Source organism: Podospora pseudopauciseta, assembly GCF_035222475.1.
Source record: "Podospora pseudopauciseta strain CBS 411.78 chromosome 5 map unlocalized CBS411.78m_5, whole genome shotgun sequence".
In the NCBI taxonomy this organism is placed as follows: Eukaryota; Fungi; Ascomycota; class Sordariomycetes; order Sordariales; family Podosporaceae; genus Podospora; species Podospora pseudopauciseta.
Window position 1 is genome coordinate 1,838,825 of NW_026946665.1, and position 17,221 is coordinate 1,856,045.

At 50.6% G+C, this 17,221-nt stretch overlaps 7 protein-coding genes across 7 annotated transcripts; 5 read left to right on the top strand and 2 right to left on the bottom strand.

Annotated features, from left to right (window-relative positions):
- The first annotated feature begins 5,550 nt into the window (after positions 1 to 5,550).
- QC763_510680 (uncharacterized protein) lies at positions 5,551 to 9,424 on the top strand. The gene is made up of 2 exons (XM_062913647.1): positions 5,551 to 6,061; positions 6,117 to 9,424. Exons 1-2 carry the CDS (start codon positions 5,632 to 5,634, stop codon positions 7,868 to 7,870), a joined length of 2,184 nt encoding a protein of 727 aa, XP_062765128.1. The 5' UTR covers positions 5,551 to 5,631; the 3' UTR covers positions 7,871 to 9,424.
- Positions 7,908 to 8,819, bottom strand: QC763_510670 (uncharacterized protein; the record flags this gene model as incomplete). The annotated part of the gene is made up of 2 exons (XM_062913646.1): positions 7,908 to 8,340; positions 8,368 to 8,819. 2 exons carry the CDS (start codon positions 8,817 to 8,819, stop codon positions 7,908 to 7,910), a joined length of 885 nt encoding a protein of 294 aa, XP_062765129.1.
- Positions 9,425 to 10,084: 660 nt separating the features above from the next.
- Positions 10,085 to 10,927, top strand: QC763_510660 (uncharacterized protein; the record flags this gene model as incomplete). The annotated part of the gene is made up of 3 exons (XM_062913645.1): positions 10,085 to 10,390; positions 10,458 to 10,664; positions 10,727 to 10,927. 3 exons carry the CDS (start codon positions 10,085 to 10,087, stop codon positions 10,925 to 10,927), a joined length of 714 nt encoding a protein of 237 aa, XP_062765130.1.
- Positions 10,928 to 11,118: 191 nt separating this feature from the next.
- Positions 11,119 to 12,433, bottom strand: QC763_510650 (uncharacterized protein; the record flags this gene model as incomplete). The annotated part of the gene is made up of 2 exons (XM_062913644.1): positions 12,025 to 12,433; positions 11,119 to 11,972 (listed from the first exon to the last, which is right to left on the bottom strand). Exons 1-2 carry the CDS (start codon positions 12,089 to 12,091, stop codon positions 11,119 to 11,121), a joined length of 921 nt encoding a protein of 306 aa, XP_062765131.1. The 5' UTR covers positions 12,092 to 12,433.
- A 95-nt stretch (positions 12,434 to 12,528) lies between these two features.
- QC763_510640 (uncharacterized protein) lies at positions 12,529 to 14,151 on the top strand. Its single transcript, XM_062913643.1, has 3 exons — positions 12,529 to 12,760; positions 12,833 to 13,426; positions 13,484 to 14,151. The coding sequence occupies exons 2-3, from the start codon at positions 12,859 to 12,861 to the stop codon at positions 14,134 to 14,136; spliced, it is 1,221 nt and encodes a 406-aa protein (XP_062765132.1). The 5' UTR covers positions 12,529 to 12,760; positions 12,833 to 12,858; the 3' UTR covers positions 14,137 to 14,151.
- Positions 14,152 to 15,525: 1,374 nt separating this feature from the next.
- Positions 15,526 to 15,957, top strand: QC763_510630 (uncharacterized protein; the record flags this gene model as incomplete). Its single annotated transcript, XM_062913642.1, has 1 exon — positions 15,526 to 15,957. One exon carries the CDS (start codon positions 15,526 to 15,528, stop codon positions 15,955 to 15,957), a length of 432 nt encoding a protein of 143 aa, XP_062765133.1.
- A 350-nt stretch (positions 15,958 to 16,307) lies between these two features.
- On the top strand, positions 16,308 to 17,213 carry QC763_0078280 (uncharacterized protein; the record flags this gene model as incomplete). The annotated part of the gene is made up of 1 exon (XM_062906064.1): positions 16,308 to 17,213. The coding sequence occupies one exon, from the start codon at positions 16,308 to 16,310 to the stop codon at positions 17,211 to 17,213; it is 906 nt and encodes a 301-aa protein (XP_062765134.1).
- Between the last annotated feature and the right edge of the window lie 8 nt (positions 17,214 to 17,221).

Sequence of the window (17,221 nt, forward strand, 5' to 3'; positions counted from 1 at the left end):
AAAAATGGCAGATTCGATTTGTTCAGTTTTTACTCCACTCACTCGGAAGACGATATGAAATATCATCTTCTTCAGAATAACTGCTGTGCTCTTTTTAACCTGAACTCTGAACACTCACAGTGGTGACTCAGAGCAAGACCACCCGCCTACCGCGTTTTCTTACAGCCAACACGCGCAGCCCAACACAAAGCCCTACTTACCCCCTATTCCGCGGCCTATAGAACCTTCACAGTGAGTGCCCTCTTTTCGTGCATGAGTGACTCTGGCACTCAAAAGCACCACTTTCGCGGCCAAGAGGGCGAAAACTACACCCTCGAGACAAGAGCCCGCGGAACTATTCACGCCGAAGCCCGTATCGGAGTCTCTTCCAGATCCGGGCGTGAGCGGTATGACGCCCAAGGGTGCGGAGTCACAGGCGGGTCTCCACACGAGACTGAGACAGAACACACAGTCGGCAGAGGTCTTCAGCCAGAAGAAGCAGTAGGAGATATTGAGTGCTGAGTGGACGGTTTTCATCAAGAAATAGAGTTCAAGGGGCAAGGGGGGACAACATGAGCTTTCACGGTCGATAACATCGAACTGCAGGTAGCCAACTGGCTCTCAAAAGCGACAACACTCAGTGCGTAGAACTTTCTTACGCCTATCGGCAACTCACTCCATAGATAAGAATCCATTATCAATCTTCTTTAGAGCAGCCATATCGTCTTATCACCTGGTGGAAATATTCTACTGGTTTCCTTGCCTTGACCCGCTTATTTGTCAAAGACTTTTCTTGTAGAACAATGCTCCCACAGGATCCACCCTTGACTGCTCTCACCCGGCAAGATATCAGTTAAAGTTCCCGAATAATAGATGAGAAAACTCTTGCAGGACTCTCGTCGGTCCCCGCTTCTCGTATTATGGTGGGCTACGCGCTCTTCTTCTTTCCGACCTTTCTTTCACTTCGGCTCTACGGAAGAAACCCTCTCCATCTTCCTCCCACCCAAATAATCACATCACTCTCCTCCATAATCCCCAAAAGACCGTGACCTCATCACATCATTGCTTTCTCTATATCTTAGTAAGTTCCTACCCTCACGCAGGACAACCAATCTGATGGTATAATCAAAGTTAACACCTCCTGAAAGGTAGAAGGGGTAATCACGTCACCCGCCACAGAAACACAAGCAATGGGGAACTGGCTCTGTAAACCGCCTCTTCCAGAAACGGGAGTCCATTACGAGTACCACGAGAGTTTATCCGAGTTCGGTAGCGACCTGTCCCTCCCACGAGGCCAGCCCGAGTCACACTGAGCAACATTGCGCTTGACGCAATGTCCAAGTTCCCAAGCAATGTGACCCGCCGCCAGGGTAGAAGACCGGTTGAACGTAGACCCGCCGAAGGGTTGACGGAAACAACGACAGTCAAAACAATGACAACCTTGACTAATGGACAGGTTGTGACGACTACAGAGACGACGACTGTGACTATTGGGCAAGGGGAAAGGGTTCGGAGGTTCGGGAGATGGGGGAGGAGATAGATAGGTGGGATACTACGATAAGAAATGAGTGCACATAATTCACTGGCCTCCACAATATATAGAGCACTGGTTCACTACGCCGATCTACCAGTCTCAGATAAATTGAACAAGGTCACCCTCGTCTCGAAACTTCAAAGTTCCAGATTTCCCCGGGACCATGTGAATCATGAATAGCCACAACCTGGGCTAGCCTGTACCTGGTGAATTCGACTACTTCGAATAATGGTGAGTTCACCACTCCCCGAGTAATGAATGCGGCCATCAGAAGATCTCTTCATGCTCCCGAAGCCCAGGTAAGTTGCCCCACTAAATGCATTCATTGTACGGTAAGTGTCTATTTAACAGGTCTTGTTCAGGTTTTTTGTCTCCCTTCCTGTAAAACAACAAACTGTCAGACTGGACCCCGTTCCTGCCGCGAGCTGAGTCTCTTCACCAAACAGCAGTCTTAGATGTGATCCTCAAACGACTCCCATCGCCATTAAGCACCATATGCAACGGCAACTTGCTTCGGGACAGGGCCAGCACCCCAGGCTTCCAACAGACGACCCTCTGTCAGCAACCGCCACAGGTGAAACACCCACAGCTCTCACAAAAACCGCGATCAAAAGCATCACTCCAGCTGCGATCAAGGAACTGGAAACCGCAGCCTCGAGTAAGCCAACGCTCGAGTTAGACGAGGCTCAATCTGCCAGCCTGGGCACACTCGGCATAGACGCAGAAGCAGTGTGGTTATTTGAACAAGCGAGAGGGTTGTCAGGTTTGATGCTGTAAGTGGGTATGACAAGGGTAGTGGGAGAGATGGGATACTTGGAGGGGGACTGGCTATCGTGGGAGATTTGAAAACGCGCGGTTTTGGCGCTTAGGTTTAGACATCAGGGTATTTGCGGGCAACGGTAGCAACGAGACAGGACGGTCGACGGTAGATCTTGGGCATCATTAGAGGCATGTTAGGGTTGTGGGAAACAGACGGGGGGTAGAGACAACAATCTAACAGGGCACCTGAGGTACCTATCTAAGCTCAAGCAACGTGCCCGCTTCTAGGCGGTGCCAGCTCTTCCCAACGCCAAGGTCAGAGCAAGAGATAGCCTTATAATGAATACCTACTGAACTGCTCACACGTCCTGCTTCAAGTGAATCCCAACATCAGCGTGGACCAACCTACCAATATGAGGTCCCGAACACCAGACCCGCCTGCCGAAGTTGCTCCATGTTAGATTCACTTACAACCGGCGCAAATTCCACCCCCATGATAAAAGCCAACCCTTCACCACGACGGAAGCACACTTGTAAACCACCCGCCTTCCCATTCCACTCACACACCCCTCTTCCCATCCATGATCCATCATTCACCCCCTCCAACAGCAACCACACTCCTTGAGTCAAACACATATCACCAAGAACGCCAAAGAAAACAAGAATTCCTCGCAGGTAGGTCCTAGTCCCCATCGCTATACCCCTATTGATATACCTCTGCTAACAACCACAACAAGAAGACATGATAACCCTCTTCAAAGAATCCGGCCCGAGGCTCGACGAGAACGGCAACATGCGTAGCTACCTCAAACGCCAACGTTGGAGAAGTCTGGAAGTTTGGTTGAAACATATCGTTGATCCTGGCGTGGGATTTCTCGTCTTGTGTGACTCACAGCGCAGTCTGCATCCAGTGACGAGGAAGACGAAGAGTAAGACGAAGATCAGCCTTGGTACTTCGATGTTTATTCCAGTAGCCTGGTAGCCAAGTTTCAGTTGCACCCATCCGATTTAAGTATGTCTAACTTGGTCTCCGTTGCTTTGCAAGAGACTGGAGGATCCAGTATAACCACCCTGGAAAATCTGGTTAATATCCGCAAGCCGCCAAACCGGGACGAGCTCATTCGGCTTATCCATCGGAACCGAAGGCAACTAAGAAAATCGGTCGAAACACCGGCAATCTTAGCGGACGATCTAAATTATGAGCACCTGCAAGATACGGCCATCTTGGTTCACGGTGAGGGAAAAAAAGCGGAACAAGGCGACTCTGAAATCGATGAATTAGAAAACGCAGCCTCCAACAGTCTTTTTCTTGATAATCAAGCTGTGGCCCTTGGAATGATAGCGAACGTGCCAGACAAAACAAAAGCCACGTTGGATCTTCAAGCACAGGAACAGCGGACCTCGATAGGACAGAATATGGGCCGGGTATTACGGTCAAGTCAAGGTCTATGGGTACTTTCCAGTAAGTGGACAACCTACCTTTGTGCTGCACAACGGGAGATCTTTCCAAAGACGTGGGAGCGTTAGAAATAGGCTGATTTGAGGCTATTCGCTGCCTTGATAACCACCATCACGTAAATGACACGGGGTTGTATGGAAGATAATTTGATGGGCTATTTGAAGAGAAACGATCCATTACTTGTAGGTTCATTGGTCAGAAAGTATCATGTTGGAAGCTTTGGCATTGCCAACAAGCTCTACTGTTCCTCATGGGAGCCTGACCTTCCGATTCAAGTCGAATTTCGCGAACCACAATCTAGAGGGGGCCGTTGGGCACAAGTTGGATCTTGGATGCGAGTACACAAAATTTCTTGTTGGATGTGCACAGGTCAGTGCGAAGAGACAGTTTGTAATTTCCATCTAGTTTATCTATGCAACCCTGAAGTCTCCAATCTCCCATGCTTGCACTACAAAGTTCAGTCCAGGGCACAATGTATATCTCATCTACATCTCAGCAACACCGCCTTAGGTTTCTCTTTCCAAGTATGATTTCATCGTGTTATGGTCGTGGTGAGGTGTTGTTAAATGTGTTGCGACGGGAACGGTGGCCTCTAGCTACTGGGTTTCAACGATCCTGGGGTCCAAGACTCGTAATAGCAACAGTCTCGGTAGAAAGAGGAGGGCAGTTGAGGGCAGGGAACGAGGTAATAACGAATGTCTCCGTGACAAAACTGATCTCAATTGGCAAAATAGTGGTGACGGTAAACCACTCGGTGCTGAAGCTTGTCGCAACAGGAGGAAAGGAGGTCACAGTGATGATCTCGGTCGAGTAGACGGTCTCAACAGGAAGCACCGAGGTGACGGTAGAGAATTCAGTACTGAAGCTGACAGGGCTTGAGGGAGGAGCATCACAAAGGACAGTGACGGTGGCGGTGGGAAGGAGAGTTTCTGTCTTTGTGACAGTCTCTGTTGGTTTTCGGATGCCCCAGGCGGAAGCTGGAGCAGCTGCCAAGGAAGTCGCGAGAAGGGTGATGAGAAGCATCCCAGGTTCCTTGATGAGGTTTTCGTGTTATGGGTGAAGATGGAAGGTAGAGACTGTTTTGCCCAGTCCGTCGCTTTGGACCTCTTTTATATCCACTCGCATCTTTAGCCGCATCATTTTACAAGCACGATGTTAACCCCTGGTTGAAGGGCGCAGTCATAGACTAATTTCCCACGATCATCCGTGCAGAAACTGCGTACCATTTCAAGACTTATACAGATCCAGTAATAATAGTAAAGACCAGGTGGTGATTGGCTATGACAGGGCTGAGCGATGCGAGAGCCTCGCATTCGGAGATAAAGTAATGCCTTTCACCGACATAATTGAGCAGAAAGTGAATATTTCCGAGGCAGAGGGCACAGCCCAGAATTTTACATTTACTTAGGTTGAATGCGCCACTGCACGGATGCTGCCGTCTCACACTTGATGTTCTTCTTGACGGGCAAACAGCATCGCGGTATCATAGTTTCATGCAAGGATCATTCTCCTGAACTCTGTTCTTCAGATGGTGGCTCGACATGGGTTAAATTAATATAGTTCTAGGAGAGTACTTAGGTAGTTCTGTATTGCATAACCACCAAGCTACCTAACTCAAGCACCACGAAGCTTTATGGGGTGAGATACATGTCTTACTCGACGGTGATAAGTACCCTCATCCTGCTACCTACTTTGTTAGCCGCAACATGCTCTATCAGCATTCCATTATGGTCATCGAGGTACCCCGCTAACAAACAGCGACTATGTGGGTCAGTTTGTGTCTTGCGCTGCTGCCTGATCATTGTGCAACAAATTCCCGCTCAACTACCAGGACTCACCACACTCGTCTTCAACCTATTATTCGTTATAACTGGAGGCTTTCTAACTCCATGACCTGTTAATGATGGCGTCCAAAACAGACCTTTGCAAGCCATGTCTCACCGCATTTTCTCAGCCTCTGCCAAATTGCTCCGTCGTCGGACATGCCGATGGTGTCGTTTACAAGTGCACAAGAGACCACCTCTGCCAGTCGTCTTGTCCGATGTGCATCCTAATACAAGGCTTGATCGACAGAGCGGATAAGGCTTACGGAAGACTCTCGTCCGATGAAGTCGAGTTGCGGCTAGCACATGACCGTGGGTCTCACAGCGGTTATCGCCCTCCTGCATGGACCGACCCGGATCCAAGACGACAGCCTGAGGAAGACAGCCTGCTGGAAGGGGCCGAGGACAGCCCGGAGTCTTGGTACAGCTTGAAAATTTGGCTCACCCCTGACGTTTATTCCTACAACGCCACCTCCATTCTTTATGTTACTCTTGCTGCGGACTTTGGTATGTCACCAGACTTCATTAGAGGCTTGATCAGCTACTGACTTGTTGGTTAAAGGAACGTCTGCCGCAGCGCATGTCGTTGCGCGTCCGCGGCCTGTTGATACAACTACGACCTTCTCCATCATCAAACGTTGGATTCAACATTGTGACGGCCACCACGCATCTTGTAGAGATGCCACGCATAACGCGTCCGAGATGCCTAGGCGTCTTCTCTGGGTGTCGAATGCAGACATCTTTCCCGATATACGGGTTGCGCCAGTCTCAACTGGAAAGCGCTATATCGCGCTCAGCTATTGTTGGGGTGGTGCAGCCGAAGCCAGTACCCAGAAGAAATCAACATCTGCTACCATCGCCGAAAACGAACTCAAAATTTCTTTCCAATCACTACCGAAGACAATCCAAGACGCGGTGTCAGTTTCCAGGGAGCTTGGCATCGATTATCTCTGGGTTGACGCGCTGTGTATCATCCAGGATGACGATAATGACCGAAACCACGAGATCGCCCGCATGGGTGCCATTTACGCGAATGCATATCTGACGCTTTCCGCCTCCGGGGCTAGCCACTGCGCCGAGGGATTTCTCGAACGCCCACTGACAGAGTATCGTGAATCCGATTTCTTTGAGGTACCGTTACAACTGCCCGGAAAAGGCGGTCCAACACTGGTCAAAGCGAGCCGCGCAGGGGTCCGGAACATCTGGTCCAAAGAAAACGGGAATCTCTTTTGGTTCCAGAACCGGGAGCTCTTGCACACAAGAGGCTGGACATTCCAAGAGACATTCTTGTCACCACGGTTGCTGATATATACCTCCCTACAACCATATTGGGTCTGTCGTGAAGCGTTTTGGTCGTGCGGAGATCCTGGCCCGATGGAGTATCTCAGAAGCGTCTACCTTCAGGACATGCTCGAACTGCGAGAGATGTCTGATAGACAACAGAAGTACATGCAATCCCTCCCTTCAGACGATCCGAATTCTTCGGCCGAGCTATGGCGTTGGGGCACCATCATACACTGGTTTTCATCACGCCGATTAACGTTGGTTGAGGACAAACCTCTTGCTCTTCATGCCGTCAGGGACAAGTTCACTCGCCATGACCCTAGCCTGCAAGACTGCGCGTTGGGTTTATTCCGTTCCACTGCCCATATGGATCTCCTATGGCACACCAGACATGGGGCTGATCCACAGTCTAAACAACTCTCTGAGTTCCCGAGCTGGACCTGGATGTCTTTTGATGGCGGTGTAACGTGCCCCTTCAAGTACGGAGGACCACAGGAGTCGAGCATGATCAAGACACACGATGAATTTGAGATCGAAAGTTGGCCGGGATGTGATCAGTTTGGACGACTGCTTCCCGACAGTTCGCCGATGAAGCTCCGGGGTATCACGAGAGAGGTGGCCATCCCACACCGGTTCTGGAAAGATGGTTATGCGTCTGCTCAGGATATGCCATGCTTTTCACTCCGCGTCCTTGGGCTACGGGAGGACGAGTGGGAGGAGAATGAAGACAGGATTGGCCATATCACTTTCGATCAGTACCGGATGCCGAGCTCGGATGATGACTTTGAGAACAATCCGCCAACCCGGTATAAGACTCTTCAGATCCTCGTTATTGCGCTGCAAAAAGAACACATCGACAACACACTGAGCCTCCCTGACGATAGACAGGGTTATGAAGCTACGTACGGACTTGTCATTGCTCCGGCATTGAGAGCTGGAGGAAGACATCGGAGGATAGGGTTCTACAAAGGAGGGGACAATAGTGTTTCATATTTTCACAATGGGGTGACAGAGGAGTTTGACCTTGAATGAACAGTCAACACCCCATTACCTCGATACATTTCAGGGCTTAGTTCGCAAGCTGCGACTGAGTAAAAAAACTCCAAATCTCCCCCGGAACCCAAGATCTAGCACCGCTCTCCGGCCCGTTATCAACCGCCCCCGGCCAATGCCCCCCATCAAAAGGAATCCACGTCACAGGATACCCGCTCCTGCACCCGTTAAAGTTAGTCTTGATATGAATCCCACTCCCCCTCGCCGGCTCAGGCGCATTGGTGTTTTGACACCCGTTATTTCTCACAAACCGATCCCTCATCGCCCTCCCCTGCCCAACGTTCAACGTCCCGTCCCAAACCCCATGAATGCCAAGATACGCCACAGGATCATTCCCACCGCTGCAACCAGACAACTGCCCACCCCCAATAACAGCCACACCCCTAAACTCCCTCGCCCTTGAACACGCCAGGCTGAAGGTCATACTCCCCCCGTAAGAAAACCCCAAACTGAACCTCTACCTCTGGTTTACGCACAAGGCATCTTCGATGTGACGAATCATGGCATCGACAAAAGCGACGTCTTCTCCCCCGTTATTAGCCCACCCATTGTTGATCCCCTGAGGTGCGACTAAAATGGCGGACTCCCCTGCGTTGCGCTGCATCCCGTAATATGACCATAGCTCGCGGTCGGTGCCGCCCGAGGAGATGTCGTTCATTGTGCCACCGACCCAGTGGAAGGCGAAGATGAGGCGGTAGGAGCGGTTGGGGTTGTAGTTGTTGGGGACGCGGACGATGAATTGTCTTTGTCGGCCGTTGGCGTTTACGGTGCGGACGCCGGAGCCAAAGGGTGATTTGCCGCAGCCGGGTGAGGGGTTGGAGAGTTGGCGGGGGACGAGCACAGTTTCAGGGGTGGTGGAGGGGAGGGCGTGGGCTAGGGAGGTTGAGAGGGTGAGGAGGCTGGTGAGGAGGTGGGTGAGGGCTACCATCGTTGCTGGCTGGGCCCTTTGCTCCGGGACTGAGTGACTTGAGGGTGAGGGTTGAAGTTGGGTGCTGTGTTGGCGAAGATGTGGCGAGCTATATACCTGTCAGGTAGGATACCAGGTTGGTGAGGAGTCTCACCACGAGGTTGTCATGGCAAGATTGGCCCAGGAGCAAAAGGTTGACATTTGACACCTACCTAACTAACATGGCGAACCTTACTCCCGGACAGCTTCCATCCGTGACTGTGGCAATGGGGTTCAAGCGGAAGACGGGACATAACCTGATTGGCGCGCTTTGTCCCGCTGCGTCGTTCCTGGTTGAGTCGAAGCGACTACAACCTCGCTAAGATGAACTGCCGATGGCTGGAGCCTCTCGTTTATGGGACTGATGGGGTTGTAAGGTTGAGTTGATATCAAATGATTGTGTTGGGTGAAAGCCATTGGAGGAGAATTGTTGACAGTAACAAGTTTCGCCGTTTTAAAGCGAAAGTACGGCGATGTTATAGGGGCGGATGGAAAACTGGATGCTTTTTTGCGGTTGAGATATAGCAGTCGATGAATGATATATATGACTGGAGATGAGGCAACCAGGTAATGGGCAAGAATAGGAGATAGATTCGGAAATCTCAGCCCGCCGTTACCAACGGCGGTATGGCGTTTCCACCTCTAGATGCTATCATTTTGGAGAATCATATGGAGAGATTACCAGTTAGCTGCAGCTCTTTTTAGGAATATGTTCTCTCTCAAGTCAACAAGGCTGTGCCAGTCTTCACAGCCATCTGTATAACCAGCTGGAAATCGCATGTCTAAACTATAGTTTCAAAGAAATTGATAGTCCATTGTTGATGTTCTTTTTAAACTCCATGTTGGGCGACAGTCATTAGTGGTTCCAACCACAATCCTGGTGGACTTTGAAGGAAGAAACATTCTCCCGTCACGGACTACTTCCAGTTCATGTCCGGGATAGGTCAACTATGTAAACGCGGCTTAAGATTGGCATGGGTATATTACCTTGTGCTAAGGTATGCTACGCGCATAGTACCACACGTTGCCCTAGTTGGGTACCAGATCTAGAAGATGCGCAATCTCAGGTCAACGGATTACGGGAACGGGTGACGCGGAAGCGAAATTCAACGCCTACGGCAGTTCGGATGTTGGAACGAAGTTGAAGGTATAAAAGAGGGTTGCTCTTCATGTGTTGTCTGTTCTAACCTTCTTCACCTCATCTTCAACCTTCTATCCTTGTTACTTCTGACAGCCTCCCGGTCATCATGCACTTCTCTACCGTGACTGCCGTAGCCTTTGCGGTGGCTCCTCAGTTGGCATCCGCACACTTCCTCTTTCCCCATCTCATGCTTAACGGCTTGCGCACAGGCGCGTTTGAGTATGTCCGTGAACACGACTTCGGCTTCATGCCGCACAACAATGACTTCATCAACTCACAGGACTTCCGCTGCAACGAGGGCTCCTGGAGACACCGCCGCGAACCCAAGACGGCGCAGGTCACAGCTGGGCGAGACACGGTTGGGTTCAACCTGCACCTTGACTTTGGGATTTACCACCCGGGCCCGGTCACTGTAAGCACACCCACTCGACAGAAGCCCCAAACACAAAGACAAGTATTGACGACCATTACCTTCACAGATCTACCTCTCCAAAGCCCCCGGTGATGTCCGCGACTACGACGGGTCGGGCGACTGGTTCAAGGTGTACCAGCTCGGCACTATGATGCCCTGGAACGGCACTGATCAGGGCTGGCTTACGCGCGACAAAAAGAACTTTCAGTTCCGTCTGCCATCTGAGATTCCGGCCGGCCAATACCTGATGCGCATCGAGCAGATGAGCGTTCATGTATGTTTTGAAACGTCTACCTGACTGTCTCTTTTGCTTCTCGTACTAACAATTCTTTTCAGCCCCCTTACAAACAAAAGGAGTGGTACGTCCAGTGCGCCCATCTGAATATCGCCAGCAACTACAACGGACGCGCCCCCGGTCCAACCATCCGCTTCCCGGGCGGTTACAAGATCAGCGATCCTGCGATTCAACTTGACAGCTGGGCCAAGCCTCCTCCCACATTTGCGCCCATGCCCGGCCCTCTGCTTTGGCCTAACTAGGGATTTGTACAGGGGCAATCAGGGCTGTCGTAGTTGCACAGATGTCTGTCGGACGGTCTCAAGTCTAAAGACTGCAGCTCCAAATAGTCACACACGTATAGTTATCGAGATGAAGCTCCATCAATCGACTAGTTTACCTGGTATCTTAGACCCACTCTCACTATATCATGCCCCCCCTCCCCGAGCACCTGTTACTGTTCACTATGCTGCCTGCCTCGCCCCCCTGAACCCCAATCAACCACCCCCGCCCCAGAAAACACCCTCCCCAACTCCTCCACCTTGGCCACGCCGACCACAATCTCCCCTTCAACCTTTGTCCTCCTCGCATTCCCCTCAAACTCTGCCAAAGTCAACAAACTTGCTTCGTCATTCCCTAGTTTCCATCCAGAGACCTTTCCCACAACTTGAACCGCATCGAAGTTCCTCGTTTTATCCACCCCAACAAACAAAGCCATCTTCTTCGCCGGATCAGTAATCACCTCTTCTTCAGCCTCAGCATTAAAACCCCTCCTATTCCAAACCAACCACACCCCATGATCCTCCCCAACAACATCAACAACCACAGCGTAGTTCGTCTCGGTTAGTTCATCCCCTGACGACAGTTTGTAGTATAGCTGTCCCAGAGGATAAACATGCTTTGGCAGAACAGCAGATGAACCATGACTCAAGGAGTAAAAGAAAGGGTGGATTTTAGTCCTATTGTCAACTTCTTCATCGGTCTTATGTAATGAACTGACCATGATAGGGGGTACGGAAAGTGACAAAGCCCCTGCCTTAACAACGACGAGGTACTGATGGCTGGGCGATTGAAACAACGGGATAGGGACCGATGTATTATTGACAGCGTCAGCAAAAGCGGTGATGGCCTTGAGATCAGCGAACTTTGTCGCGATCGATTGGATTTGGGCAAGGGTATCCGCGGCGGGAAGCTTTGCTTGCGGGGAGGTCATCTTTTGGAGGAGGTGTTCTTGCGTCCAGGCGAGATAGGCGTCCGGGGAGCGGGTTTTGGAGCGGACGAGGGAGAGGAGGTCGGGGGGTAGGCCGTCTATGGTGAGGGGGTTAGCTTGGTGAGAAGAAAGGGGGGAGGGAGGACAGACCTTTGCGGAGGGATTCGGTGATTGCGTCTTTGACGGCTTGGAAGTTTGGGTTGTTTGGGGTTGCCATGGTGAAAGGTGGGGATGTTGACAAGGAAGTGGGTCTGGAATAGGGGGTTCAGGGGTGACAAAACAGGGGTAAAGTGGAATGTTTGAGCCTCGATCGGAGCAATTGAACAGGTGAGGGATTGACTTCTGTGGAGTGTTCTGAAGCGAGATGATTCCGATCAACAAGAATGAGGCGACTGACTTGCACATATATTTACTGGGGAAAAATGTCTGCTATCGGTCGCCGCTCCTCAAGTTAATTGTTTGCGGCTGGATCATAAGTGCGGAAATGCACTAAACGGTGTGGTTGCATTCGGTGGAGGCGCAGTGAAGTTCAGCTGTTGCGACGACAGCCACACCAGACACCGAACGCCCCTAAGAGTGGGGGATTGACGTACATGACCTGGCGAACTTCGTTACGATAAACTGTATCTAAGGTAGGTATGGTATATCTGAACTGAGGCAGGATCCGAGTAAGAGGCGGTATGCGTGCCAAGTTTCACGATGAGTTGAACCAAACTCAAAGCAATCCTAAAAGGATACCTCGCTCAATAACCCGAGTACAGACCTAGTGTTTACAGTTAGTCATCGGAGGCTAGATGGGTGCTCTGTACTCTGCATGTTCAGATACTCACCATTGTTGATCTTGGCGCTATGTTGACATCGCTGCTGCACAGTCAAATCATATAAGGTCTGTCAAGCCCATTGGGATATATCTCTTTCTCTCTAGGCAATATTGACCCTTCTCCCAACACTGATATAGCCACTCCTCTGCCCAAATCCCTGACCATGGCTGTCTTCAGAGAAAACCCCCGCATTTACCACCAGTCCGCCCCAACTCGGGCCACCACAAGACAACAAATCATCAACCAGCCGCTTCTCTTCCAACAAACCTGGCAATGTGCACAAGATGCTGCTCAAAACATTTGGCTTCTGTATCGAGACTTTCTCGGTACCATGTTTACCGCTCAGATTGGTGCCGGCGCAGGTGGAGTGCATCTCGATGATGCCAGAGATCTTGTTCGGCTTGGCTATTGGCTTGTCCTCGGTCCAATGTGGGAAGTAGTCCAGGAACGCCACTACCGCCTCGGGGGAGGTCCAGGCGGCTTCCCCACCATGGCAGACCTCAGCTTCATCGACTATCTGATGGGGATTTGTTCTACTCTAGAGATTATCGAGACAAGGATCTTCAACGTTCCGAATATCCAGCAACTCCCACATAACGTTCAGCACCAAGGCATTCTCAACGACATTGCGCAGTGGACGAATCCAAATAACCAGACTGCCCAGAACATCAGTGTGCTGGGATTTTTGGAGCTGCTTTCGCGAATCATCGCCCATACATCACCAAATTTGGGTATGTCTGCACTGCTTGACCAGGCCTTGATAAAACCATTCTCTAACACAATCATAGCTGCCTTCCGCACCTCGTTGAACAACCTCCAGACTCATCAGCCCCGCAACCACATCTACCATAAGCGTGGCCTCCCCCGGGTCATGTTCGTCTGTGCCGGTGCCAACAATGGTATGCACGTCATCACCACTTCCAAAGACAACTGGTATGACTTCACATCTCTCTGGGCGGCGACAGATGCCGCTCGTGTCCAGCGTCAAACCTGCCCACCCATCGTCCTGCCTGGCGGAGCGGGCCAACCGGCATTCAATGTCGTCGGGCAGTCCAATGCTGTCTTCCATGAGTTTTCCAACGCCGAGGCAGATGTCGCTCAGATTTTATCTGACAATGCCGCCGAGATTATCAGGTCAAATACCATCACAGTCTGGCAGAACCAAGCGGTGCGGTTTGCGAACCATGCGAATGAGAGGTGTTTACCCATGACAGTTCCTGATTTTGCGGTGAAGGCGAGGTGCTTGAGGTGCCAGGCGCTGTTTCGTTATAATGTTAATCATCCTGATGCGTTGGGACTGGTCGGGGCCGAAGCTGCGTGGCGGGGAAACCGCCGGTTGGGGGTGGCGGTGTTGTGTAACGGTGATTGGGATTGTGCGGAGACGTTGGCACATTTCTATTGCGTTGCTGCGAATGTGGTTGGTGTAGGGGGGCTTCATTAATAAATTATTTCTTTCATCTTTGTACTGGATGTCAACAGCAATACTGTATTGGCGGGCTGGTCAACCGCTATCACTGATGCTTGACTTTGGCAATGGCTTAGGGTCTGTAAAGTGAACGTGGATTAGATTTGAGGTGGCTTCAATGCATACTGAGGGTAAAAAGACGTTATTAGAGGCCGGTTACCGTATGTGAATCGCACCCCTACCTCCATATCCGTGCCGTTTAGGTTGTTCTAGCTTCCTCTCCTCGCCAGTGAGGAAGCTAGAAGCACAAATATCAGGTACCTTAATGAATGGATGACAGCTCTTGTACTCAGTGCCCCTGGTCTGAACTCATCTAATGAATTATACCGGCTGTTCTTCAACGCAGCCGCGGATAGTCCAGCTTTTGCTGACAAGGGCGGGAGTGGAAGCCTCAAGGCTGGGGCACCCGCGATAGAGGAAGACCGAACTGAGACGGTGCGCTTTTCAAGAACCGACTCCGTATTAGCAGGTGCTAGATACATCACTGCAATAGAATGATTGGCGCACCTGCCTCTCGACCTTATCACTTTTGCCCGGGTACCAGCGGCTGAAGCGGCCCAGAGGTCATTCTGTTTAAGTGGTGCTGGACATGCGCCGAGATAACAGCACTTCCGCGTCGTTGCCAATTGTGTAATGGCTTGGACTGAATGTGTTTTTGGCAGGTTCATTGGTTGTTTTGAAGTGCTCGTCAGCCTAGGCGTCAGGTATGTGGACAAGATTAACAAAACTCGGTCTAGATGTCTGGGAGACAACGAGGCATCCATCTTGGAAAATATCGCGGCCCGAAACCCTGTGCCAAATAAATATTTCAGTCACTATAACCTCGAAAACTCCATCGTTTAGGCCGGACAACCAAAGCACACATTGTTCCCGAGTTCAGGTCAAAAAGACAGTCGTTTCTAGTACTTAAACGAGCTGATGCACAGCCACGGCCCTTTCCCGACAGCTCAGAGACGCAGGACTGTAACATACAGAGGTCGCAGCGCTGCATGCACCTAACAGTTTTCTGGGGATCTGCACTCGTATGGGCGTGCCATTCTCCGCCACGCTTGGCGTAACGACGCAAAAGTTTGCCTATTCAATATAACGTCGCCTTAGACATTTTAGTTGTAATGATTGGAGCCACATCCGATGCCCAAGGTATCCATTGGCAGCCACCTACATGCATACTGCTTTCTATGAGGTTGCTCTCAGCACAAGAAGTTATTCGGGCAACAAGATACCTCCGACAGGGAGAAGAGGCGCGCTGAGTAGGTATGAAAGCTTCAATCTCTCCCGTCCTTAGGAATGAACTGGCTCGCGTGTCAAGATTGCCGTTGGCTTTCCTCCTGACGAGTGTCATCTCTCGGGCTTCTGTTGCCAACAATGTCCGGTCTCGAGCCACTCGTTGCTTTTTCCTTAGCATGCGCAGTCTGCCAGGCCGTTTCCTTTGCGGGGGAAACTTTCAGAGTCTGCCGGAACCTTTGTTCAACCGGATCGGCCGTCGAAAGTACGGGAACGCAATGCTTAACAAGACTATGTGCCGATTTACAAAAACATTGTACACCAATATCTGGGCCGTTGACTCGAGAGCAGCAGAGGCTGTTGGATGTCGCTCAGACAACTATCGACGCCGCAACAAAGCTGGAGAGAGAAACTACCAAGATATATCGATCGTTGCCGCGGAGCAAAGTGCTTGCGACTCTTACCTGGGCAGCAAGATGTGGCATCTATAAATGCAGGATAGAAAGGCTCGAGAAGACAATGGCCGAGGCTCAAAGAAACTTGGAAACTCGTTTGCTCGTCAGTATGTGCTAAGTTGACATTGTACCCACGTCATACGCAGGAAACAATTCGACTGGGTTGGTGTTGACCAGTATTCATAAAGCACGAGGCTAGACGCACTAGCACTGCAACAGCATCAGGACTTTTCCCACTTGCACTGGGATCTTTGCAACTTCATCGGTGCTCGGTCACAGGGAGAAACACAGCTAGCAAACCTGGTAAACAATCTGGAAAAGAGCTCCGAGTTCCAACACCCTCCAAAGTATTAAGGTGGGGTTTGCGTTGCGGCAAGCCTGGATCACTCTCTACGTCCTTCTCACATCAAAAACATTCCGACCTCATCTGGGTACGAAAAGATCTTGATGAGCTTAAAATATCCGACTATGAATGAGCGACGAAATCATATTGGCGAGGTATGCAAGACTACCTTCAACTGGATCTTCGATCCAATGGAGCAGGGAGACAATGGTGCGGCCATCGATGGTCATGTCGAGACAAAGTCTGAATGGCTCCCTGGCTCAAACCAGCAGAATCCCAATCCAACCACTCACACAACATTCCGTGCAGGTGGTTTTCTGGATTGGCTCCGTTCTTTGCATCAGCCGCTCTTTTGGATTAGTGGCAAGCCGGGGTCAGGCAAGAGCACTCTGGTCAAATTCCTGCTCGATGATCACCGAACGAGAGCGAATTTCGAGGTCAACTTACCACATGCGACAATCATTTCCCACTTTTTCTGGCTTCCTGGCAACGCAATGGATAGGAGCACTAAAGGAATACTGTGCTCTCTGAATCATCAGTTACTAAGCAACAGCAACAATAACAACAACAACTATTCCAACGCCTTTCACTACCCAATCTTTCCAAGCATAAAACTGAAAGACAACCCCAGCGATTGGTCGATAAAGGAACTCCAGGACATCTATGTCTACCTCTTACGAAAGTCAGCCCGTCCTATTCTCATCTTTTTGGATGGCCTAGACGAGATCGACCCTTCCGACGGACCTTTCTTTTTACTTGGCCTTCTTGATACGGTGTGCAAAATACCAGGGGTGAAAGTCTGTACGTTCAGCCGACCCGAGCCAACCTTACAACAATATTTCAACATGACACCATCCTTCCGAGTGCAGGATTTCACAGTGAGAGACATACGAAACTATGCGAGGAAGAGGCTTCGGCTACAAAGTCTCACCAGTTCTCAACGCCTCGACGATGAAGAGTTCGAGAAGCTCATAGAGGAGTTTGGAGACAAGTCAGATGGAATTTTTCTGTTGGCGGCTTTGACTCTCTAAAAACTTTC

Bases quoted from the DNA above. Each gene is read 5' to 3' on its own strand.
- QC763_510680 (XM_062913647.1), top strand. From the start codon at position 5,632: ATGATGGCGTCCAAAACAGACCTTTGCAAGCCATGTCTCACCGCATTT. The intron at 6,062-6,116 runs GTATGTCACCAG...TGTTGGTTAAAG, and splicing joins TACTCTTGCTGCGGACTTTG to GAACGTCTGCCGCAGCGCAT.
- QC763_510640 (XM_062913643.1), top strand. From the start codon at position 12,859: ATGGCTGTCTTCAGAGAAAACCCCCGCATTTACCACCAGTCCGCCCCA. The intron at 13,427-13,483 runs GTATGTCTGCAC...ACACAATCATAG, and splicing joins CCATACATCACCAAATTTGG to CTGCCTTCCGCACCTCGTTG.